Raw genomic sequence first — 26945 nt, 5'->3', positions numbered from 1 at the left:
TGTACTACTTATTTTTGTAGCTTATAGTAATATCTTGCACTGCACTGTTGCTGCAAAATAAATTTCATACCGTACATCAGTGATAATAAACTTGATTCCGATATTCTATTTTGTCCTCTCCCATTGGGCAGAAGATACAAGCTTCCATGCACTGCCACACTCGAGCAGTTTCTATCCTGCTGTTATAATATAATTCCTCTGTAGCTGCTGCACTTCATTATGTTCTATTATTGTTTTAATTTATACTATTTCAATGCAATATGCAATCAATTGATCTATATGAGCATTAAGCAAGACAAGCTTTCCACTGAAAATCAGTAAATGTGGCAATAATAGACCAATTCCAAATACACTTGCATATCTGAGTCTTGAAAATGAATATGAAGGACCCATTTTCCCCAAAAGAAAGGCCAAGAACTAGAGAACACTGATTTAAAGTGATTTCCAAAGAATCAGACAAGAATTCTACAAAAAAATTCAGTCAAGCAGTGATGAACGTCTTTGACTCATTGTCTGAAAAAGTGGCAGAGACACAAGACATCATTACATTTGATGCGTCAATCTACAAAACTACAGACAGATCTGGGAAGTGAAATTAAATTAGAATGCTCTTTTAGCCATCACACAAGAAACCTAAAGAGCTTTCTGTTTAATTTCTACATTTAAGTTGCCATATCTGTGATTCCATCTCACCCAAGATTGAAATTGGTGGAACTCAATTCCATATGAACATTTTTAAAAAAGTGTTCGAATTTTGTTTTGACAGTAGCAATTAACTGGAAATAAGCAGTCCACATTTCAATGCTTATATTCTAGTTGGTGACCTTTCCAGATCAAGGGCTTCACAATCCAATTAAAGCAATTGTAATTAACTTTGAAATGACGTGGTTTCTCCAAACCATCCATTGTCGACATTATATATTCTGGCACACTGGAATTTAACAATGCTTGCATTGTTAATGCCCTTGAAGAAACTGGTTGAAATACCCATTCAACTCTACAGGTGTTGTACTCAATTAACAGGATCAATGTTAAAAAGCACAAGCACAGAATGCAAAGACATGTACCTTCTTCCTGACTGGAAGCTTCAGAACTGTCTTCTTTGAAGTGCTCTGCAGATTTAGACAATTTTAACACTGGCTGTAAATCTGCTGCAAAAGTACGAGGCAATTTAAACAACAAAAACCCAAATCTTCATTATTCAGTGAACATCATCAACCTAGCTACGCAAAGACTATAAGTAAAAGGCCTCATCAGGTTGCAGTGAAATAACTACAAGTTACTTGCCCTCATGAGAGCATTTTCTTTCTTCACAAACTTTTTTTGAGAGTTTGAAAAGCCTCAAGGACCCTTCAACATATCAGATTTTTTCTCTTTATGAAACAAGACCATTTCTCTAACCCAACTCAGTTCAATTGCTATTGAAACCATCTTTGTTAATCACCATCATATCCAACTATTCCAATCAAATTCTACAGCCCAACCCATACAAGGACTTCAAGAGCCAAAACTAGAATAATCCAATTCTCAGTATTTAAATCTCCAGCTCCAGTGTCTATCCCCACTTCTGTAATCTTTTACAAAAATGACCTTGGAATTCCTACACCCAGCTCATGGGAAATGGAGTAACTGTTCAGCCACTCAACCCAATTCATCCACTCACCATGATCATGACTGAAACTCAAAAAATAACTGCAGATGCTCAATATTCAAAATAAAAGTCTGAAACTGCCGACCCATTGTTATCCGGTAAATCTGCAGATGCTGCATGGCCTACTGAGTGCTTTCAGCATTTTCAAAGATCATGACCAATAATGGTCATATATCCCTTAATACTGTACCTTCTGCTAACAAAACCTTTAGCCTTAGATTTAAATTAATTTCAATCTCACACACCTATTTTCCACCCAATCATTATACAGCCATATATTAATCAATGTGTTCAGTTTTCTGTGATTTCCCCCTCTATTGCTCCAATGCCTCTACTTCCATCAAAACTAAACATTGAGGTAAGCAGGCCAGTTTACGAGGAATACTAATTATTGGAAATTAAAGATCCAAAGTCACATTTCACATTGGTGTTTCTGGAAAAAAAATCATGCATGTTGTGTTAAAAGGGTAGATGTAATACTTACAGAAGGCTTTTGATACAGTACAGCATTAGAGGTTATGGTAGAGATTGAAGCTCATGATGCAAGAGATAGCATTGGCATGAATAGAAAGGACCTTTCTCTAAATGGTTAACTCATAATGAGTATGTGGCACAAGGATCAATGTTGGGGTATACATTTATTTTGCCATGTATACAAATCATTTGGATGAAAGTACTACATCTATGGTAGCCAAATTTGCAAATTTCACGGTAGGAAAACAACTTGTGAAAAGGAGCACGCAATATGACAAAAGGTACATAGGTAAGTTAAGTGAATGGCAAAGAATTGGCAAATGAAGAATAATGCTGCAAAATGTGAAATCCATTTTTTGCAGGAAAAGGGTAAACAATCATTTCAGTCATGAGAGATTTCAGTGACTGAGTGGATCATTGACAAATAACTAATTTGCAGGTTAAAGCAAGTAATTAAGAATGCTAACATGAAGCTACTGTATTGCTAGAAGGATTGAATACAGAAACAGGGAGGTTGCATTTCATAGAGCATTGTTGAGACCACATTTAGAGTAATCCCTACAATATTGGTCTTCCTATTTCAGGAAGGGTTAGGGTGCTGAAAGCAGTTCAGATGTTTATTAGACTAATTATGGAATTGGAAGTTAGTTTTAAAGAAAAGGTTAGACAGACTAGGCTTATATCTGCTAGGGTTCAGCAAAGAGAATATCTTCTCCAGTGAAAGAAACTGGAATTTCTCCCATATTCCCATGGGAGAATGAGAAGTGGTCCATTTAAAATAGATGAGAAATATTTTTCTGTGAGCAGTCAGTACTTAGAACCCTTCCTCAAAGTGCAGTGCAAAGAGTCTTTGAAGATTTTGAATTTAGAGGTAGACAGTCTTGATAAGGGCATGGGAGGGTATCTACAATAGACAATGGTATAATGTCGATCATTTTAACCACAACCTTATTAAATGGCAGAACAGACTCAGAAGGCTTCCAATGCACAACTTATGTGTAAAAGGCTCAATACTGTTATGTGCTTTCAGATCATTTAATCCCCATTTGCAATTGCAGTGCCAATTATTACGATTTCTTTTGATATTCTAACATGTTTTTCCGAGTCGAAAGAGTTACAGCTGAAATGTTAATATTTTCTCTTTCCAGAGTATGTCTGACTCAAACACTTCTAGCATTATGGTTCTTCAGGTTCCCAGTGTTTTTTTTAAAAAAAACCTGAGTTATCTCCAGGAGGCAGCTTATGATTAAAAACCTTATGAAGATGTTTCTGCAAGAAAACAGTTGAAGAATGCACACACGTCAATGACTCCATAAACCTTACACAACATTGATTACTTACTGTGATACTGACTGTGGTCAGAAGACTTCCCAAAGAATTCATGAACATGCTCACTTTTCAAGAAGGAATGAGGTGATGCCGAGAAGAGTTGCCTAATGGATAAAGATCAAGAAATAACTTCACTCTTTGCACTGGACAAGAGCGGAGCAACAATCACACCAGAAGCAAAAGACGATAAAAAAAAAAATCACTATTTCGCAGCAATAACAAAGTCAACTTAAATCTGCTGAGAAGTGACTACGTAAAATTACAAAGAACAAGAATCTAAACTAATTACCATTTGACACTATGTATATAGTGTTTTTCCAAATAACAAGCTCCATTCATGCAGCAAAGGCTTCCACAAATATGTACTTAAGATATAAAGTCTGATCATTAAAGATACATTTATATTTTGCTTAGATTAAAGGTAGTTTGCTCTTGCAATCCAAAGCAATAGAGAACAATGCAAAGTTTTAAAGGGCTACAATTTCATTTCATTTTGCTCTAGAGAACAGACACGAGACTAGAAGGATAAATGAGTACCAAGGAGCAGCAAAGAAGTGAACTGCTCAGAAAATGTGGTAAAATTGTGGAGCACGGAAAGAGGCAGCTCTAAAACTGGTTCCCTTCACCTGGGTCACAGAGTAAATTATGAAAGCAAAATAGGGTAGCATAGTTTGTAACACTCTGGTCTCAAGAGTCAGAAAGTTGCAGATCAAATTCACTCTGAATGCTTGTTCAACAAGAAAAGCATTCCAGACCCTTTTGGGGATGCTGACTTTCAGATGAGCTAGCCCCAAACTCAACACTCAAACTGGCTATACAGAATTCCATGGCACCATTCTGAAAAGCAGAGAAATTATCATTGTTTTTGTAAAAAGTCCCCTGTACACTGACTAGCAGCAGCATTTCCCAATTGTAGCAGTGATTATACTTTAAATACTTCATTGACTTGTAAACTGCTTTGGAATATCTAGAAAAGAACACAAAATACACCATAGAAATGCAATTCTCTTTCAGATAATGCAAATTTTTAAATAGTCAGCACATCAAGCAGCATCTATGAAAGCAGAAAGCACAAGTATTTCAGACAGCTGATGCTGACAGTAGCAGCATGATTTCTCTCTGCACAGATGGTGCCCAATTTGCCAACATGTTTTTTTTTTCCATAATAACAACTTTGAATGTGAACTAAACTAATAAAGGTGCACAGGCTGATTAATTTGCAGGGCCATGAGGAACAGATGGACTGGAATTTTATGTATTAACCTTAAACTAAACCTATAAAATAGGGTGAATGGTCTCCCAAGATTCTGCTGAATCAAACATTAAAGTAATGTTTTAAGTAGAAATACCATCAATAAGATTTTATATTTATTGAGATTATCTACAAAAGCACTGATGAGTGAATGTAGCAAGGATCAGGTTAGAAACAAATTACAACAAAGCTTCATTAACAGTAATGCCGTGGGAAAAAAGGAGAAGGATGTCGAGAGAAATGAGAAATCAGGTAAGGAAACCGGACTGAAATATATTAGAAGGACAAAGTATGGAGGAGTTGTAAAGTTTTAAATGTCCATGCTGCAATTACAATCAGGAGACCCATGTTAGATAGCCAGCTCCATAAAGAACTATGTATTTTTCAGCCTAGTGTCAGCAGTTTCTTCATATCCTTGTAAGTCTGCATTATTAGTTTATCATAGCTAGCAGTCAATCTATGATAAACTAATACTGTAATGCAGAATCCAGAAACACAACTGATGTGATTGTACCTCTGAAGACAGAAAATCAAGGTTTTCTTTTGAAAACTCATTAGTTTGATGTTTAATTACTTAAAGATCCTGTTTTTAGTTTCAACAATAAATTTTAAATAACTTATTGCACTTTTTAAGATTTCCAAATATCAGATAAAAAAAACTTCAGTTTACATGGATTTCAAAGATGGTTGGAACTTTAACAGTTAAAGACTTCCAGAATTGTATGGGCAGGCCTTTATTCATGGGCACTTGCTTAAATCCTCAATTGGATTCTTGCTGGAAATATTTTCTTTTTCAAAATCAAATAGGGAAATTCTCCATGCCTGAAATAAAAATAAAAAGGTGAAGATACTCAGCAGTCAACCCATACTGTTAACTATCCGAACCTTTTGTTCTTTGGGGAGATGGTAAGGGTGAAGTTGAGTTATATTCTCGAATTCGAAATTGGAATGCTTCCTGTGTCTGTAATGCCCGGGCTCATTTTTACTGTTATGCTACATGTATTTCATTTAGCAGCTCTGTAAGAGCAGTCTATTCTGTTTACAGCTTGTTTGGGTTATTGTTGAGGATAAAAGATGAGAAATGTGTGCCAACCAATTGGGATGGTCGAATTAAGAGAAGGTTTCTCTGGTGAGAGACACTAAGGTTGGGTTTGGAGTTTTTACTCGAGAGGAGATGAAAAGAGAAGACGCAGGAGAGAAGTCGTAGGATTCGACTCGTGAGTCGATGACGCCTGGGGCGAGATCAATTGAGGATTGGTGCTGATGGAGAAACTTTGAGCTCCAACTTGTGCACCTTTGACTGTTCAATTAAAATAGGCCATTTCTTTTTTTTTCGTTCTTTTCTTTACTAATCCTTTAGTCGAATTAAGATTCATAAATATAATCTTTTAATCGTATGCAGTGTACTGAATGTTATTTCATGGCACCACCTTGTAACAGGGTAGCAAATTACACAGCATCCATACAAACAGGATTGGGGTGGCAGAGCACCTCAATCTCAAAAGTTTGGCGGGGCCGGAAGTTGTTCTCCCTTGACTTTATGCAACCAAGGAAACCAGGGGGTTTGATGTCTAAGAAAATACACCTACAGTAAGGCAAATAATCCAGCAATTGAACCAATCCAAATAGGGGATTAACAATGATGGGGAGGAAGGTATCATTATTAATTTTCAGTGTGCGAATTAAAATTAACACAAGCAAAGTGAAATGCTGGGAAGGATTAGGGTTCAGAGGAACAGACAAATAATTAAAATCCAGCGGACAAAACTAAAGGTCAAAAAGAAAACAAAACTGAGGAACAGCAAAAAATAAACAGAATCTAATCAATGAGGATGAGGAATAGAAACCGGATACTTAAAAAAAGAGCTACTATTGCAGGAGGGACCTCAAAGACAAGCTGCAATAAAACAGACTTTGCTGAAGGAACTCTGAGGCATTTTTGCGTTGAAGCAGAAAGAAAATTTACAATGTTCTGCTGGGGTTTAAGAGTGAATTAACAAAAAAGGGTAGAAACAACTGCAAAAAATTAAAAAACCTTGAATGATCCCTTTGATTTCCATTAAAGCTTTTTATTTTCACTACAGTTTTGATTTTTGGTCATTTAAATGAAAAATTAACTTTAAATAGGTATTCACGAAGTAAAACAGAAATGGTTATACCTAAGCAGAGGAAACATCAATTTAAAAAAAAAGCTGTCAGTAACTACCTTACAAGTGACTCTAAATCAAGGTTCTTTCTGTCTTCTCTTGTCTGGGAACTGTGACTGAATGCCCGCAAAACAGTCTTGCCAGAAGTATCAATAGAAAGATCCTTGGGAAGCTGCATGGAAAGAAAAACAATGGTGGTATCAAAAAAATATCAAGTGAGGACTTTGTAATTCACAACTTTTTCAACTCACAACATAACTCCCAAATGTCCTGACTAATAAAAGTGATATAAATGGTAATTGCAAATACAAATTAGACCCAGTAACTACTTGATTATTAATATCCACAGTTAGAATTGTTATACAAATACTGAATATTTAACTTCCAACAGATGATCAGCAATATTTCAGGAACCAAGAATTCTTTTTTTAAAAAAAAGTAATTTTTAAAAGGATATCCACATTTCAAGAAATGGGGTCATTTTAATTTCCATCACTGACAGTCCTTAGATTGAAGTTAAGAGCCAAGTATAGTGATGGGTGGGTGTGCAGTCGATAGACTAGGCCAGGTAAGGAGGACAGATGTCTTTCTCTGAAAGATGGTAATAAGCTACACCAGCTTCACCTCAGTTCAGTAGATTTATGGTCATTATTGCTGAGATTAAGTTTTCTTCTCAATTCCAAATAATTTTACTTAATACTAATACAAAATCCCCAGCTGCCATGGTTAGCTTCAAACTAACTTCTCTGAATCAATTCATCCACTAACTTAATTGCTACTGCAACAGTGCAGGAAGAACCAAAACAGATCTGACTCACATTTAACACAATCTCCTCTTAGCAGATTGTACTACAACCAAAAGTGCCTATATAAATCTGATTTAAAGTCTTATGGAAATATTGCTGAAGGATGGGCAGATAATTGGTTGACTGGCCTGACAACAAACATCTAGGGAAATTATTGGAATTCATTATGAACTTCTAAAGGTCAAAAGACATGAATTCATGCCCATGTTTTAGAAAAGAGATATTGTTAACGAACATAAAACATTGGAGAAAATCAGCAGGTCAGACAGCACATATGGACAGGAATGAACAATCGATGCCTCATGCTGAGATCCTTCATCTAATTCTTTAAAAATACACATTTTTATTACTTTCTGAAATCGATGTTTCAAGTTGACTTTTGCTCCCCATTCTTTGGTAAGTGTAAACAGTTTGAAAACATGTATTCATGTATTTATCTTCAATTGCACTACCTTAAAAAAAATAACATGACCTTCCCAAATAGCCTGACATGGCATGTTGTTACAAGAATGGCTAGTAAGAAAAACACAGTTAATTTCTGCTCTAAACTAACAAAGCCGGGTCTCTGAGTTCGTCATTTTTAATAGCAGTATGAATTCTAACTATGGAGATTTTTCAAATGGCATTTGATAGGACCCTGCATTCACTACTACGGGGAACAAAGTTTTAGGATTGTTAAAACATTAAAATGCAAAATGAAGTACATACACTATCAATCATCTCAATGCACAACTTTTGAAGCATCTAATAATTAGAACTTAATTATGGAAAATGTTTCTCCCTGCCTACAATTCTGCTTGATTTAATAAAAAAGCAAATTAACAATAGAACTTATAAAATTAAATGCACAACTTTGATTGCTGTCCTGATCAAGCAACTCGGTATGGGTCAAGGAGCTCATTAATGTTCTTGTTTTAGGTTTAGTTATTAACATCATGTTGGGCTTCATTTCAGAGAATGTTGAACTGTATAACAATCCCAGAAATAAATGCAAAGAGTCTTTTGGGGTTTGTAAAGCATATCTACAGACAGTAAACATGTCAATGCCATTCACAGGATACCACAGTTGGCATATGAATAACACTTAAACTTGCTCAAATTGCTTTTCACATTGTCAGTACGATTACTCCTCCTGTTTGAAAATAGCAATTTGCAACTAAGGAACCTGGCACCTCAGCAGGTCACCAAATAGGTGGAATTTTTATACAGTTCCTTAGTCCTACACCAATTCTTGGTTAGGAATTGGTATTATGTAAAATATCCAAGGTTGCGTGGAAACAAAGTTCAGCAGTGAACAAACTGTAAAGATATAATGAAATACAGCCTTTTAAGCAATGGAGAAAACGGGTGCCAGATAGAGTGTAATGTAGGAGTGTGAAGTTGTCAATTTGGTATGAAACTGAATGTTCCATGCTCAGCAATGAAATCAACTCAAAAATAGTTTAACTTGGAGGAACAGCAAGCAATTAGTTTGGTAAACTGCAAACCAGGCTGGACTGGAGAGCGTAAGTAGTCTTTTTGCAATGTTGCAGGATCTTGATAAAATCAAATTATGTTGGAGTTTGTTTATCTTAGCCATACACAAATATATTTTGTCTACAGTGAATACAAAATATGTTCAGTGGACAGATTTCTTTAATCAGTTGGATGGGAGCAGAGAAGGGAAATGTGCAATGTGTATTCCTCTGAACAAAAATGATATAATATTTCGAAGAGTCAAAATCATAGCATGAAAAAAAAACTTTACAATCTGCCAACCATCAAGTTCCATACACTAATCCAATTTTATTCTCCTCAACTGCTTCCAGATTTTATCACTCACCCACATGATAAGGACAATTTACAGGAGCCAAATAACTTACTAAACCATAGTCATTTTTGATGTGGGAGGAAAACTGAATATCCAGAGGAACCTCAGTCATGGGGAGAATATGTAAACTTACACACACAGCATCCGAGGTCAGGGCACTGTGAGACTTTACTAGGTCTACAGCTTTGTTACCATATTTCGCTTAGGCTTTAAGGTTAGAAGCTAGGACAATGGTTCTGCTGGCAGCTACATTATCACTGGATGTGGTATTAGCCATCAGAGGTGACTAGTTTCTTCAAATAGCTGCAGTTCTTTGTAATTCTTTACACCAAAGGGCTATGGATTCTCATCAACTGTGGTCAAAGCCAAGATTGAGCACTTTGGGACAATAAAGAATCAACAGACATGAGACTAAGAAATATGATTATCCATAATCTTAATGACTGGCAAATAAAGATCTAGAAGTTCTCTTAAATATTTTCGATTATAAAAAGTAGGTTATTAACTATGAATTTGCCATTTTATCAAAAACAGACAACAAATTGGAAATGATTTGGAATTTCCTCATCTCATACCAAAATAGCCAAGCGAGCGTTCAATTTACAATTAAGACAAAATCCAGAAATAAAATGAAAAATGCGGAGATAGTACTAGTAGATGATAAAAACATTTCCCCAATTAGCAAAAAAAACTTGTAATTTTATGTAAGAAATTGGCATGAAAATTATAAATTAGACTTTCCTGTGAAAGAATTTGTTCCATTCTTGCATCACCTTTGTGCAAATTTATAACTTCAGACAATAATACTTACTTTAGTTATAAACTCTTGAAGATCATGCTGCGTTTTTCTCACAGTACACGTTGAAAAATCAGTTCTAACAACCTTATATTAAAAAAAAAAGCAAAACAATATTAAGGTTACAAATATCAAGGTGTGCTAGCAGCATATTAACAGTACAGGAACCCAAACTAAAATTTTGTTTTTAGTTTGAAAAAGCCTACTTTTTCACTCCCCCCCACCCTTATTTTTCAATAAGCGTCTCGAAATATCTGACTAAATTTGCTTAAGATTACCTTTACTCAGCTACTATCTGTTAGAAGTTTCCATATTTAGAATATTTTTTTTCTCTTTATCCATTTAATTCTTTGGAATCATCTTAAAGTTGCACTGCTACTGTACTACTAATATTTTCTCTTTTAATCTTTTTATTAGTATTAAAAATATTATGAACAAAATACAATTAAAATATTAATAATGGATTACAAACATATAAACTCCCATTACACATGAAGGAATACATAAACAATGAATACAGTATAAGTAAGCTTTCCCAAAACATAAACCATAAAGTATATATATTGAACAAGGTAAGTCTAGATATTCCATAATAATATAAAAAAAAGAGAAAAAAAAATAAATCTATATATGAAAGTTAACTAATCTACTAATCTAATATCTAAGAAAAAAAACAAAAAAGGAAGAAAAAACTAAAAAAAACTAAAAAAAAGAGAAGAAAAAAAAAAGGGGCTGTTAATAGTATCTCACAAGCATACATAAACATCAATGTCGTCAACTCCGATCCTCTCAACATACATATGATTAAGGCTGAAAAAACCAATAAGCCTGGCACAGGGCCATTACATCATATGAAAATATTGAATAAATGGTCTCCATATCTTTTCAAATTTAATAGAAGTATCAAATACAGCACTTCTAATTTTTTCTAAATTTAGACATAACATAGTTTGAGAAAGCCAATGAAATACCGTGGGAGGATTAATTTCCTTCCAATTCAACAAAATAGATCTTCTAGCCATCAAAGTGAGAAAAGCAATCATTCGACAGGCGGAAGGAGATAAGTGAAGTGAGCCCATCATCGGTAAACCAAAAATTGCGGTAATAGGATGGGGTTGTAAATCAATGTTCAGTACCGCCGAAATAATATCAAAAATATCTTTCCAATATTTTTCCAAAATCGGACATGACCAAAACATATGAGTTAAAGACGCGATTTCTGATTGACATCTGTCACAAATAGGGTTTATATGAGAATAAAAATGAGCTAATTTATCCTTGGACATATGGGCCCTATGCACAACCTTAAATTGTATTAATGAATGTTTGGCACATATAGATGATGTATTAACTAATTGAAGAATTCTATCCCAATTCTCAATAGAAATAATAAGATTAAGCTCTCTTTCCCAATCATTTTTGGTCTTATCAAAGGGCACTGAACATATCTTCATAATTATATTATAAAGTTTTGATATAAGCCCTTTTTGAAAAGGGTTTAATTCAAACAAACTCTCCAAAATATCTGAAGACACAAAATTTGGGAATGAAGGAAGTACCGTACTTAAAAAATGCCTAACCTGTAAGTATCTAAAAAAATGAAATCTAGGCAAATTATATTTATTTGCTAATTGCTCAAAAGACATAAAACAGTTGTCCAAAAATAAGTCAGAAAATCTTAATAATCCCTTAGTTTTCCAAGCCAAAAAAGCTTGATCTATAATTGAGGGGTGGAAAAAACAATTAGATACAATAGGACTATTTAACACGAATTGAGTCAACCCGAAAAATTTCCGAAATTGAAACCATATACGTAAGGTATATTTAACTATCGGGTTGTCGATTCGATTCGGCAATTTAGAAAGAGCAAAAGGGAGAGATGTCCCTAAAATAGAACCCAGAGCATAAGCAGATACCGATTTAGTTTCCAAACTCACCCAATGAGGGCCAAAAGGACCATCCCATTCTTTCAACCAACATATCAAATATCTAATATTAACTGCCCAATAGTAAAATCTGAAATTGGGTAATGCCAACCCACCATCCTTCCTTGTCTTCTGTAAGTATATTTTACCTAACCTGGGATTTTTATTCTGCCATATATATGAGGAAATTTTTGAATCAACATTAGTAAAAAAGGATTTTGGAATAAAAATTGGTACCGCTTGAAAAATATATAAAAATTTAGGTAAAATAACCATCTTAATAGCATTAATCCTACCTATCAGAGACAAAGATAATGGTGACCACTTAGTAAACAAGCCTTTAATCTGATCAATTAAGGGTAGAAAATTAAACCTAAATAATTCTTTATGGTTTTTTGTAATTTTAATCCCTAAGTAAGTAAAAGAGTCTTTAACTAATTTAAACGGTAAAATACCATAGTTTGGGACCTGTCTATTCAAAGGAAACAATTCACTCTTATTAAGATTTAACCTATACCCAGAAAACTCACTAAATTGAGCCAACAATGATAAGACTGCTGGAATAGATTTCTCAGGGTTAGAGATGAATAATAATAAATCATCTGCGTATAAAGATACCTTATGAATATCTGTTCCACGATTAATACCCAAAATATCCTGTGATTCTCTGATGGCAATTGCCAAAGGTTCTAAAGTGATGTTAAATAGTAATGGACTAAGAGGACAACCTTGTCTAGTGCCCCGAAATAAACGAAAAAATGGAGATCTTTGATTATTAGTAAACTCCGAGGCTACTGGAGTTTGATATATCAGTTTAATCCAAGAAATAAAGGTCGGACTGAAATTAAACTTCTCCAGCACATAAAATAAGTAAGGCCATTCAACTCTATCAAATGCTTTCTCCGCATCTAATGAAATAACACATTCTGAAGTATTGTGTGAAGGAGTATAAACAATATTCAATAATCTCCTAACATTGAAAAAAGAATAGCGATTTTTAATAAAACCGGTTTGGTCTTCCGAAATAATTTGGGGTAGTACCTTCTCCAGTCTGGAAGCCAGTAACTTGGAAAAAATCTTAGAATCCACATTCAATAAAGATATTGGTCTATAAGATGCACAATCAGTAGGGTCTTTATCTTTCTTCAGTATTAAGGAAATGGAAGCTCTATAAAAAGATTGAGGCAAATTCCCCAATCTAATTGCTTCTTCAAAAACCTTGCATAGCCAAGGAGATAGAGTAGCAGAAAAACATTTAAAAAATTCTACTGTGTACCCATCTGGACCTGGTGCTTTCCCAGAATTCATTGAGGAAATGACCCCTTTAATTTCCGCATCCGTAAACGGAGTATCTATTACTGAAAGATCATCAGATGATAGTTTTGGAAAATTCAATTTCCCAAGAAAATCACACATGGTATTATGATCCTGAGGGAATTCAGATTGATACAGGGAGGTATAAAAGTCTTGAAAAGACTTATTTATCTCATCATGGTTAACTGTCAAATCCCCGTTCTGCTGACGAACCATAGTGATTTGACGTTTAACTGAAACATTCTTCAGCTGACTAGCTAACAGTTTTCCCGATTTATCACTATGTATATAAAAATCAGATCTGGTTTTCATTAATTGATTTTCAATCGGAGATGTGAGTAATAAACTATGTTCCATTTGAAGTTCAACCCTTTGTTTGTAAAGCTCCTTGCTAGGAGTAGTCGAATATTTCTTGTCAATCTCTTTAATTTTATCAACCAATAAAAGAGTTTCCTTCTTAATGCGTTTTCTCAGACCAGCAGAATAAGAGATAATCTGTCCACATATATACGCTTTAAAAGTGTCCCAAAGTATTCCGCAAGAGATATCCTCCGTGGAATTAGTTGAAAAGAAGAAATCGATCTGTTCCTTCATAAATTTAATAAAGTCCGGCTCTTGCAATAAGGTAGAGTCAAATCGCCATTGTCTAGCACTTAAAGCTGTATCCGTAAAATTAATAGAAAGTTTTAATGGAGCATGGTCGGAAATAGCTATAATATGATAATTACAACCAATTACCGATGGAATAAAACAAGAGTCAATAAAAAAATAATCAATTCTCGAATAGGAGTGATAAACATGTGAGAAAAAAGAAAACTCTGTCATTAGGATGACGAAATCTCCAAATATCAAAAACTCCATTATCAGTCAAAAAGGAGTTAATACAAGTGGCCGACTTATTGGGTAGAGTCTGAATAGGTGTAGATTTGTCCATCAAAGGAATTAGACAACAATTAAAGTCACCACCCATTATTAACTTATATTCATTTAAATTAGGTAAAGAAGTAAATAAGGACTTAAAGAAATCAGGACAATCCACATTTGGGGCATAAACATTAACCATAGCAACCTTTTTATTACCGAGTAAACCCGTAATTAACAAAAATCTACCATTCGGATCCGAAAGGATATCATGTTGAACAAATGTAATAGAGGAGTCAATAAAAATTGAAACTCCCTTAACTTTGGCATTCGAATTCGAATGATACTGTTGACCCCGCCAAGACCTAAAAAAGCGATATTTGTCCTCCTTCCTCACATGAGTTTCTTGTACAAAAATGATATGAGCATTAAGTCTTTGGAATACTTTGAAAATCTTCTTTCGTTTAATCGGATGGTTTAATCCATTAGTATTCCAAGACACAAAGTTAATGGTTTGAGCCATGTTTCTAAAGTCATCCCTTTGGTATATAAAGGGTTAACCATGTTATAAACTCATGCACCCGGAAGAGGAACAAAAATAAAGAGCGGACCCGGAAGTGACGACATCGTAGACATATTTGTAGTTCAAGTACAGCCCAAGTAAAAAAACTAAAACAAATTGATAAGAGAAAAATTAAAAAGGAAAACAGACCAACCCCCACCCCCACATGAAAAAGAAAAAAAGCCAAAATATGGCTAGAAAAAAGAAAAAATGAGACTAACTCTACCCCCATATCAGCGGCAGACCACTCCGTGTTTAAAGGATATATATAAAAAAAACCACCCGAACTTTAAGAATTATGATCGCAGTACTAAAAACTACGCTTCTTAATATGCTGAGTTGTAAAGAAAAAGGGAGTATAATCACTAAAAGTTTATAAATCGGGTTATAACCCAAACAAATCAAGAAGTATTTAAACTATGATAAGCGATGCATTATAGGAAGAAGACGAAAAAAAAGAAACAATAATGCCATCTTAAACAAAACCAATACTTTGCAAAAAACCATTATCTTGATATTAAACAAAAAATTCACTTCGAAAGGTTAAAAATATACCTTCAAGGGAACAAAAATAATAGACAAGAATATAGTATAGTAGTTAAAGTGTATAAGACAAAGCGATTAATATAACGAAAACACACTTTAACTTAAATATGAAGTATAGGATAAACCTACACCAATAACCAGAGACGAATCCTGGTTTAAGGAATCGAAAACCATCTTTCACGATCAGAATCACTCATTTAATGGAGAGTAGTAACTGTATCAGTAGGGAAGTTCTCCTCCAAATACTTTTTCGCTTCAAAGGTAGACAGAAATACTTTACGCGGAGCATTCGGGGGGGGGGAGATCCTGAGCTTCGCCGGGTATAAGAGCGCAGGTTTTAGATTTTTCTCATAACATTCAGACATCAGAGGTTTAAAAAGCAGCCTTTTCTTCATAACTTCTGGGCTAAAATCTTGCACCAAACGAAAACAATACTCATGAAATTTAATCATCCCGGCCCTTCGAGCTTCACGAATGAGTTGTTCTTTGTCGTGTACGTAATGAAATCGGACGATTACCACCGGGGGCTTATCTGAAACCGTCGGTGAACGACTCCAAATTCTATGTGCTCGGTCAAGTACCGGGGGGTTTTCTGGAAAAACCGACGGAAACGCATCTTTTAGAAATTGAGCAAAGTATTTCGAAGGATCACCTTTTTCTATGCCGTCTGGGAGACCAAGTATGCGTAGGTTGTGTCTTCTGAACCGATTCTCCAAATCGACACTCTTGGCTTTAAGTGTCTCCACCAGTTTAATGGTCGAAATTAAATCCTGTTGCAATTTTTCAATTGTCAAATCTCGTTTCCGCGCTTCATGTTGCAGAGACGCGATAAGCGCTTGCTGCTGGTTAATTACTGAATCCGTCTTAACCATATAATCTTGAAAAGCCTTTATATCTCGTTGAAAAGCCTGATGTTGTTCCTCAAATTTTTTATCCAAAACCTCCATAAGCAGTTCATAAGTTAACTCAGTGCGTTGCGGTTGAGCTAGTTTCTTTCCATTACCGTTCGGGTTTCGCCCCGGTTCTCGTCCTTTGGATCTAAGAGCCATTTCTGTTTGCATATCTTCCAAAATTCACAATAAAATCTTAACGATAAGCCCGAGAAAGTAGCAAAAATCTTTTGGTGTAGGTAACAATAAGTTGAATAAGGGTGATCAAAGGTTAAAAAAAGTAAAGGTTATGGAGCGGATCTGAAACAGTACTCACTCCATGAGCGTCTCCCGCTGACTGACTAATATTTTAATGAGACATTACCTTAAAGAAAATTATCAGGCCGACTCTTAAACTTTTTCAGCCCCACAGAAAAGGATCTTCTCAAACTATTATTTGGAAAGTGGTCTCCAGTTTAGTATTATATTCACTTTGTTTTAAGTGATTCTCAGACATGAAATGAAACTTGTTTCTGTCCTGTCACATTAGAAAGTTGCTTGCCCATAGTTCCTGCAGCTGATGTTTATACTCATCAATCCTATTTATGAAGAACAGTCCAACAAGAGCAAAACTCAGCCTCTGAGGTGGAATAGGGGTTGTGGCAAGGAGGAAATTGAGAGATTGATGACAGAGGAACAACATGAACAGGTACTTCACTTCTGGGATTAGTATACGAGGTCTGCAGCTTCTTTCTAGCATACATTATGCGGATTCTGGATCTCAAAATTAATAAAGCAAGCAAACCAAGGAAAATAAGGGAGGGGAACAAGCATGAATTGGTGTAGACATGACTTTACAAAAAAAAAAAATCAGTAACACCTTCCATTATATAGTAATCAAGGATGATAGTGAATTGGAATTGCAGAATTGCCAGACAATGCTTCAGAGTAATAATAGCAATGAAACATTAAACAATGTGGTCAGAACAATAGAATAATTAATAAGAAAAATTGCCAAACTGTGCAGCGTTTTAATCAAGTGGTTATCAAATCACAGCTTATAAGCTGCACAATGCCCTTTCACAAAGATGTAAAGCAATTCAATTCAGGGCAAAAAACAGAGTTAAAACTTCAGAAGACCTGTAAATCAGGAGGACAATGAGATCCAGAACAGCATCTCCAATACAAGTAGACAAACATTGGTGGGGTAGGGGGGAGGGGTGGAGACAAAATGAAATTAAGCAAATGTTGCTCTCCAATCTCAGAATTGTCCTAAAGCAAGCAATGTACCATTATGCAACTATGTCATAGTGTCATAGAAAATTACAGCACACAACAGGCCCTTTAACCCATCTAGCCCGTGCCAAACTATTTAAACTACCTACTCAATTTGACCATAGTCCTCCATACCCCCTACCATTCATGTACCTATCAAAACTTCTTTTAAATGTTGAAATCCAGCTTGCATGCCCCTCATGTTCTCTTTTAACTTTTCATCTTTCACCCTTAAAACATGATCTTTGGTTGAGTCCCACCCAACCTCAGGGGGAAAAAGCCTGCTTGCATTTATCCTACCTATATCCCTCATAATTTTGTACACAACTATCAAATCTCCTCTCAAGGAATAAAGTTCTCACCTATTCAATCTTTCCTTGTAACTCAGGTCCTCTAGAGCCAGAAGTATCCTTATAAATTTCCTCTGTACTCTTTCAACCTTATTTACATCTTTCTTGTAGGTAGGTAACCAAAACTGCACACAACTTGGGCAAGTTCTTATACTCAATACTTTAATTTATGGAGGCCCAATGTGCCAAAAGCTTTCTTTACAACCCTAACTAGCTGTGGTGCCACTTACAAAAAATTATGGACATGAATTTGCCAGATCCCTTTGTTCTACCACATTCCTCCGTGTCCTACTGTTCTCTGTGCAAGACCTACTGTTTGGTCCTACCGCAGTACAGCACCTCACACTTGCCTAAATTAAATTCCGCCTGCCATTTTTCAGCTGGTCCAGATCCTGCTGCAGGCCATGATAGCCTTCCTCACTGTCCACTACACCCACAATCCTTGTGTCATCTACAAATTTGCTGATCCAGTTAACCACATTATCATCCAGATCATTGATATAGAACAGTGGTCCCCAGCTACCGGGCCGCAAAGCATATGCTACCAGGCTGCGAGGAAATGACTTGATTTGGCAATATGAAACGATATGAGTCAGCTGCACCTTTCCTCATTCCCTGTCACACCCACTGTTGAACTTGAACGCACGCGAGGTCATCAGTCGATCACTAAAATCAAACGACGCTTGAGAGTTTCTTTGGAAGAGGTGGTAGGGGACATAAAAGGCCTAACGATGATGATAACACAGAGACAGCTGAGGCCGAGACTGCAAAAAAAGTTTCCTTCGACAGAAAATACGAGTTGTACATAAAATGTGGCTTTAATGCGGCCAGTGACTCGCACTCTCCAAGCCCTGTGTGTGATACGTGGAGACAAGCTGTCTAATGACGCAATGAAGTCCTCAAAACTGCTTCAGCACCTTAAGTCCAAGCACCCTGCACTTAAAGACAAACCCGTTGAGTTTTTTTGAGCAGAAAAAACGTGAGCAAGTGGGACAGAAGCAAGTGCTGAGAGCCACCACCTCCACAAATGCTGCTGCTCTGAGAGTATCATACTTAGTGGCTAGCTGTATTGCTAAGGCTAAGAAGCCTTTCACTGTTGGTGAAGAATTGATTCTGCCTGCTGCCAAGGACGTGTGCCGTGAACTGTTGGGAGAAGCTGCAGCTAACAAGATGACACAGGTTTCTCTTTCAGCTACCACAGTTTCAAGGAGATTCGATGACACAGCGGAGGACATCGCAGCACAGCTGTTGGAACGGCTTAACAAGTCACCATGGTATGCTATCCAGGTCAACAAGTCTACTGATGTCGACAACAAGGCAATACTGCTGGTTTATGTGTAATATATATTTCAAGACGATGTGCACGAGGATATGTTATGTGCACTGCTGCTGCCAACTAACACAACTGGGGCAGAACTATTCAAGTCCTTGAATGACTACATGTCAGGCAAACTGGTCTGGTCATTCAGTGTTGGAATATGCACAAACGGGGCTGCAGCTATGACTGGACAGCTGTCTGGTTTCACTACCCGAGTCAAAGAGGTTGCTCCTGAATGCCAGTCAACACACTGTGTCATACACAGGGAAATGCTGACTAGCTGAAAAATGTCACCTGATCTTAACAGCATATTGAATGACATTGTTGAAGTTATCAATCATATCAAAGCAAAGGCCTTTAACTCACGTCTGTTCAAGCAGCTTTGCAAGGAAATGGATGCAGAGCACAAACGCCTTCTCTTACACACTGAAGTCAGGTGGCTATCAAGGGGGAGAGCCCTGGCCAGGGTTTTTGAGTTAAGAGAGCCACTACAGAGATTTCTTTCAGGAAAAAAGTTACCACTGGCAGCACACTTCAGTGATGCGGAGTGAACAGCAAAACTTTTATCTGTGTGGCATCTTCAACCTGCTCAATGAACTCAATTTGTCACTTCAGGGGAGAATGAGAACTGTCTTCAAGTTGGCAGATAAAGTGTCTGCTTTCAAAGTCAAACTGGAACTGTGGGGATCGCAAGTGGACAGGTGCATATTTGACATGTTCCCAACATTAGCTGGGATTTTGGGAGAGACTGAGGCTGCACTGTCCTTCTCACAGCTGGTGCGCGATCACCTATCTTCGCTGTCGACAGAATTCAAGCGTTACTTCCCAACCACAAATGACCCAAGACGTGCAAAGGAATGGGTCCGTGACCCATTTGTGAATGTCCCCGGTGAATCATCCATGTCATCACAGGAAGATCAACTCCTCGAGCTTGCAAATGACGGTGGGCTGAAAAGTATGTTTGACATAACATCTCTGCTGGTATTCTGGATCAAAGTCAAGGCTGAATATCCTGAGATAGCCACAAATGCACTGAAAACATTGCTTCCATTTCCAACATCATATCTCTGTGAAGCGGGGTTTTCTGCAATGAATGCAACAAAAACTAAATTGTGGAATAAACTGGACATAAGGAACCCCCTTCGAGTATCGCCATCTCCCATCACCCCTGATGGGACCATCTTGTTGCAGGGAAACAAGCCCAGAGCTCCCACTGATTCAGCGATATTGGTGTGTTGCAATGATTTTATATGTTCATACAAAGAAAACATGCGTTGTGTGTTTAATATCCAAACGTTACTTAAAATGTTATGATGCTATTGACTTATAAGTGACTTATAATTGGCTTATCACTATATTCATGTGAGGAAAATATGTGGTGTGTTTAACATTAAATTTGTTAGATAAACTCTTTTAGAAATGAAATTGAGTGTATTAGCTACTTATAACTGACTTATAGTTGACTTATCACCTATATTCTGGTCGTGATTAATACCCACCCACCCCGGTCGCCTGGTCCGCAAGAATATTGTCAATATTAAACCGGTCTGTGGTGCAAGAAAGATTGGTGACCCCTAATATACAAACCCCATTTCCAGAAAAGTTGAGATATTTTCCAAATGCAATAAAAACAAAAATCTGTTATATGTTAATTCACATGAACCCTTATTTAACTGACAAAAGTACAAAGAAAAGATTTTCAATAGTTTTACTGATCAACTTAATTGTGTTTTGTAAATATACACAAATTTAGAATTTGATGGCTGCAACACACTCAACAAAAGTTGGGACAGAGTTAAAAAAAGATTGAAAAGTGCACAGAATATTCAAGTAACACCAGTTTGGAAGACTCCACATTAAGCAGGCGAGGTATCATGACTGGGTATAAAAGTAGCGTCCATCAAAGGCTCAGTCTTTGCAAGCAAGGATGGGTCATGGCTCACCCCTTTGTGCCAAAATTTGTGAGAAAATTGTTAGTCAGTTCAAAAGGAACACTTCCCAACGCAAGATTGCAGAGAATTTAGGTCTTTCAACATCTACGGTACATAATATTGTAAAAAGATTCAGAGAATTCAGACATCTCAGTGCGTAAAGGGCAAGGTCGGAAACCACTGTTGAATGCGCGTGATCTTTGAGCCCTCATGCGGCACTGCCTAAGAAACTGTCGTGCTACTGTGACAATTACAGTCACCTGGGCTCTGGAGTACTTCAGAAAACCATTGTCACTTAACACAGTCCATCGCTGCATCCAGAAATACAACTTGAAACTGCATTAAGCAAGGAGGAAGCCATACATCAACTCTATGCAGAAACGCTAGCGAGTTCTCTGCGCCCCAGCTCATCTCAGATGGACTGAAAGACTGTGGAACCGCGTGCTGTGGTCAGATGAGTTCACATTTCAGCTAGTTTCCGGAAAAAACAGGCGTCGAGTTCTCCGTGCCAAAGATGAAAACGGCCATTCTGATTATTATCAGCGAAAGGTGCAAAAGCCAGCATCTGTGATGGTATGGAGGTGCATCAGTGCCCACAGCATGGGTGAGTTGCATGTATGTGAAGGTACCATTGACTCTGAGGCGTATATTAGGATTTTAGAGAGACATATGTTGCCATCAAGGCAACGTCTCTTCCCAGGACGTCCATGCTTATTTCAGCAGGACAATGCCAGACCACATTCTGCACGGGCTACAACCCCCAGTGTGGCTTTGTAGACACAGAGTGCATGTGCTTGACTGGCCTGCTGCCAGTCCAGATCTATCTCCTACTGAAAATGTATGGCGCATCATGAAGAGGAGAATCAGACAACGGAGAACACGGACTGTTGAGCAGCTAAAGTCTTATATTAAGCAAGAATGGACAAAATTTCCAATTGCAAATCTACTACAATTAGTATCCTCAGTTCCAAAACGATTAAAAAGTGTTATTAGAAGGAACGGTGATGTAACACAATGGTAAACATGCCTCTGTCCCAACTTTTGTTGAGTGTGTTGCACCCATCAAATTCTAAATTTGTGTATATTTACAAAATACAATTAAGTTGGTCAGTAAAACTATTGAAAATCTTTTCTTTGTACTTTTGTCAGTTAAATAAAGGTTCACGTGAGTTAACATATCACAGATTTTTGTTTTTATTGCATTTTGGAGAATATCCCAACTTTTCTGGAAATGGGGTTTGTAGAAGACAAACAACAGAACCTGCACCAATCCCTGTAGCACTCCACTAGTCACAGGCCTCCAGTCAGAGGGGTAACCATCTACTACCACTCTCTGGCTTCTCCCACAAAGCCATTATCTATTCCAATTTACTACCTCATCTTAAATGCTGAGCGACTGAACCAAACTCCCATGCAGAACTTTGTCAAATAGCTTACTAAAATCCATGTAGACAATATCCACTGCCTTGCCTTCATCAACTTTCCTAATAACTTTCTTAGCCATGCTGACTATCCTTGTTAGTCCACATCTATCCAAATATTCATATCTGATCGACAGAAAACCTTCCGATAACTTTCCCCATTACTGATGTCAGGCTCACCGGCATATAATTTCCTGGTTTATTTTTTGAGCTTTTCTTGAACAGCAGAACAACACTGGCTATCCTCCAATCCTCTGGTACCTCACCTGTTGTCAAGTATGATTTAAACATCTCTGCTAGGGCCCCAGCAATTTCTGCACTTGCCTTCCACAGGGTCTGGGGAACCCTCAAGACTTTATTCCACCAACATGGTTAATATTTGCATTTGCGACCACTATGCAGAATGTTTCCTTGGAACACAAGGTCTGTGCAATACAGGTTTTGTGTATTATTCTTAAGTATTTAACCTAATTCTGTGGAGTACAGTTGGTTATCAACAGAAACCGGTGTGAAAAAGTAAACAAGCTTTATGCCCATGATGTTGCAGTTACTTGTAAAAGTAACAAACTACTGTACTTTATTTGTGCAGAATTGTTCACCAATTCCAAAATTCCACCTAAAACATGAATGGAATCTGATTTTCAACTGCTCAAATATATTATAAAATTTGTTAAGTCCCAGAAGTAGCTACAAATTAAGATCCAATGAAAACAAAGGAAATTCCAATTCCACACAGCAATACAGAGATACATCTCCCAGATCAAAAGCAGATGTCAAGATTCTCAAAACTGTGGTCAAGAAAAATGGCCTAAAAATGAATTGCTGGAATACCAGGGAGGACTGGGCTTTAAAAGGCAGCACATGAATCTTTTAAAACTGAATTCTGGATGTAAGCACCAGGAATGAAGGATCCTTAATTCAAGACCACCAGTGCGGGATGCATTTCACTTGCTGCACAAACTTCTATGAATCATTGCATTCCACACAATGGTTTGCAAAAGTGAAACAAAGTAGCACTGATGCAAACTAACAGATAGTCAAATATATCCACACAACTTCTTGAAAACACACCAACCACATTTCCAGAACCTAATGATCAGAATGAAGTTTCAACACAAATAGATTTGATGTTATTTGTCTTTAAGAGGTAGAGTGCTAGAAATAGAAGTGCATAAAGAAAGTGCTTCATGGCTCTCAAACTCCAGAACATTACTACATGTAGATTTGCAAGCCAGTAGGTTTGGTCATTTTTACTTAAAGTGAACAACATGCACATTGCAATTTTGGCTACTAGGACACAGGGTATCATTTAAGCACTTGCAGTGCAGAAAAATTCCACAAGGTTAGCCACAGTCCCTCAGTTGAAGGGCAAAAGGAGGGGGAGAAAAAACACTTTATTGAATGCCATCAGGAGAAGGAAAAGATAAAAGGGCAAGTAACACGCAAATTTAGAACCAGGGCCTAAAGTTCTTTACTCAGATTTACTCTGACAGGGCAGTCACCCCATATCCAAGCTTACTTATTCCAGGTGCAGACTGCCCATCATGTTGAGTCAATGCATCTCAAGACTCTTGCGAAGTAGCCTAATAGTCCTGGGCCCCCAATAGTAGGTTGAGAAAAACAGCAGAGAACATATTGACAGCGAGCATAGCCCCATCCCAGCTTTGCCTCTTGTCAAAACACAAGGGTTTCAATAAACACCCAGAGGCTCTTAAAATTATTTTAAAACGCTTAAATAAGCCGAAAACACCTAGAAAAGTTAGTAAGAGAGTTCACTTTCTTATTTCCTCTGAATCCCCAATAATACCAGTATGTTCATGGATCTGTTAGATGTAAAATAACAAATGCATAACAGATCAATCAGCATCTGTGTAGGGAAAAACAATGTTAATGTTTAAGATTGATAAATGTTGATGCAAAACATTGTTTTTATCTCCACAAATAGTATCTGATCTGTTGAATATTGCCAGCATCTTTCATTTTTGCTTTAATATACTGTCTCTCTTCCATCACAGGATCTGACACCACATCATTAGCATAAATCTGAGAATCTCATCAAGACTCAGCTGTGCTTTGTAATCCATGGAATTCCAGTAGTGAAATATTTAGACAGACATTCCTAATTTTTCCATCAAGTTCAGGGCCCAGACAACTGAATACATTTATGTACTGTACATATCCCAGACTTGGCCTCTGTTTAAGTAAATGACAGCAGTACCATTTTGAACAAAGTAGACCAATATTTTCCTTGAAAGCTTTGATTCTATACCTCTTGAGAAACAGAATTTAACGACAATTGCCCTTACTATCAAGTCCACATTTGAAGCTACAGCATCAATGAAACACAATAAAACTGAAGCTAAAGGGAATCATGGAGCAAATACTGTACTGGCTGGAATAGTAACAAACATAAAAAATTGTTGTGGATATTAGGGGGCAATCAAAGGTCCTCCTCTCTGTCAGTTTCTTGGGCAAATGCCCCAGGCAGAATAACCTTCAATTACTTGAATGTCCTTTCCTCAGTCATCATGTCGGTCATAGCATTCAGCTCTATGTACAACTCTGTAGATGCATGTAACGAGATGGAAACAACATTGAGGATTAATTAACTTCAAATACATTGCACCAAGTGCTGGGCAAATGATCCCTCCAACTCTCATGACACTCAATGTCCATTACCATCACATAGTTCATAATAATCAAAGCTAACAACATATTGCAGCCACACAGCAGACAGAGTACCTCTCAAAGTCCAATCACATGTCCCTGTTGTGAGAGGTGGAAATAGGCAAGGCCAGCCAACAGGGCTCTGATCAAGCTGTAAAGGTCAATCCCCTCTACAGTGGATACAATGGATTACAGAATCATTGATGAACTTTGATCATACCATCAACTTTGTAAGAAGCTCTTTGACGAGTGAGCACATGATGCAGCACAGGGAAAATCATCAGGATCCTGCACAGCCAACTACTCTTTTAAAGTCCATATCAATCTTGGGTACCTGGAATGTGAGAACCATATACCAGGCAGGGAAATCCACCATCGTAGCAAAGGAAATGGAGGTGGATTGGCCACATCTTGAGGAAGCCAAGCAACATCAACAGGCAGGCATTAAAATGGAATCTCCAAGGAAACAGGAAAAAGGAATGTCCAAACAACACATGGAGGAGAGATGTTGAGGAAAAAATTAGATGGGGACACTCCTGGTCCACCCTTGAGAAAATGGCTCAGAACAAAGTACATTGGAGGCAGGAGGTCATCAGTGGCCTATGCTCCACTGGGAGCTAAGGGCCTAAGAAGAACAGAGTATGAGTATTCTTAAGCAAGTGGTTCACTGCCCAATTTAACAAATTGCTAGAAACTACCGTAGATTCCGTACTACAGAGCACACCTGATTAAAAGCCGCTGGCTCTAATTTTAGAAAGAAAATCAATTTTGTACTTGTACAAGCCGCACCGGATTTTAAGCCGCAGGTGTCCCACGTTGTAATATGAGATATTTACACAGAAAGATATTACACGCGAGGATTTTTTAACTTTTAATTAAATCTGTATGGTAACATAAACAAATACATAATGCAAATGCTTTTTTTTCGAACTGTGCCTGTAACACGGCTACTTTTAAATATACATACGTATCGGTAACACACAAATTACGTTGCGTATACTTTTTTACTGAACAGTGCACGAACAACATTCCAATATCTCCTAACGACTGGTAAAAAAATATATTCTGCAGCCTACCAGGAAAAGTTATTGATCGCCTTTAACTTAAAAGCAGCGTGTTCGCTCAGGTCTAATATGCTCGCCCCCTCCTTCCCGTTTATCGCAAACCGGTATTTCCCACAAGACGCGGCGAAACCGGATGTGACGTCATAGCATCCCGGGATGTAGTACAGAAAACAAATATACTTAAAACACTTCTAACTTTAACTAGAAAATACCGTAGATTCCGGATTATAAGCCGCTACTTTTTTCCCACATTTTGAACAGCTTTGAACTCTGCGGCCTTTAATCCAGAGCGGCTAAAACATGGTTTTTTTTCATGCCGCCTCGCAAACATTTTGCCTCGTAACAGTAGACCAATAAAATTGATGAGTAGTTCACAGAGGTCCAATGAAATTGTACGATAAATCAAGCACACTTTCACAATTAAATTATTGTAAATCAGTCATTTGTACTCACCCTCATCAACATGGAAAACACTCGAAGAAAAGCATTGTGCTGCCTTTATGGCAGTTATTTAGTTTATAATATTTTCGCTTAGTAATTCATTTGTTAGTTAAAGTTAGAAGTGTTTTAACTATAT

General features: G+C 37.0%; 1 protein-coding gene across 3 annotated transcripts in view; it reads right to left on the bottom strand.

Annotated features, from left to right (window-relative positions):
- LOC140713775 (zinc finger CCHC domain-containing protein 2-like) overlaps nt 1–26945 on the bottom strand; it is a 66296-nt gene that overhangs the window by 26377 nt on the left and 12974 nt on the right. For 2 of the 3 annotated variants that reach the window (XM_073024295.1, XM_073024297.1), the window contains exons 4-7: nt 10281–10352; nt 6913–7025; nt 3467–3558; nt 1068–1112 (exon numbers count right to left, since the gene is read on the bottom strand). In XM_073024295.1, the coding sequence (XP_072880396.1) occupies nt 1068–1112; nt 3467–3558; nt 6913–7025; nt 10281–10352 (322 nt within the window). The remainder of the gene's footprint in view (nt 1–1067; nt 1113–3466; nt 3559–6912; nt 7026–10280; nt 10353–26945) is intronic. The other variant, XM_073024296.1, reaches the window with a different exon arrangement.

Source organism: Hemitrygon akajei, chromosome 20, assembly GCF_048418815.1.
Source record: "Hemitrygon akajei chromosome 20, sHemAka1.3, whole genome shotgun sequence".
In the NCBI taxonomy this organism is placed as follows: Eukaryota; Metazoa; Chordata; class Chondrichthyes; order Myliobatiformes; family Dasyatidae; genus Hemitrygon; species Hemitrygon akajei.
The sequence above is the reverse complement of the archived record's forward strand: the minus strand, read 5'-3'. Positions and strand labels throughout refer to the sequence as shown.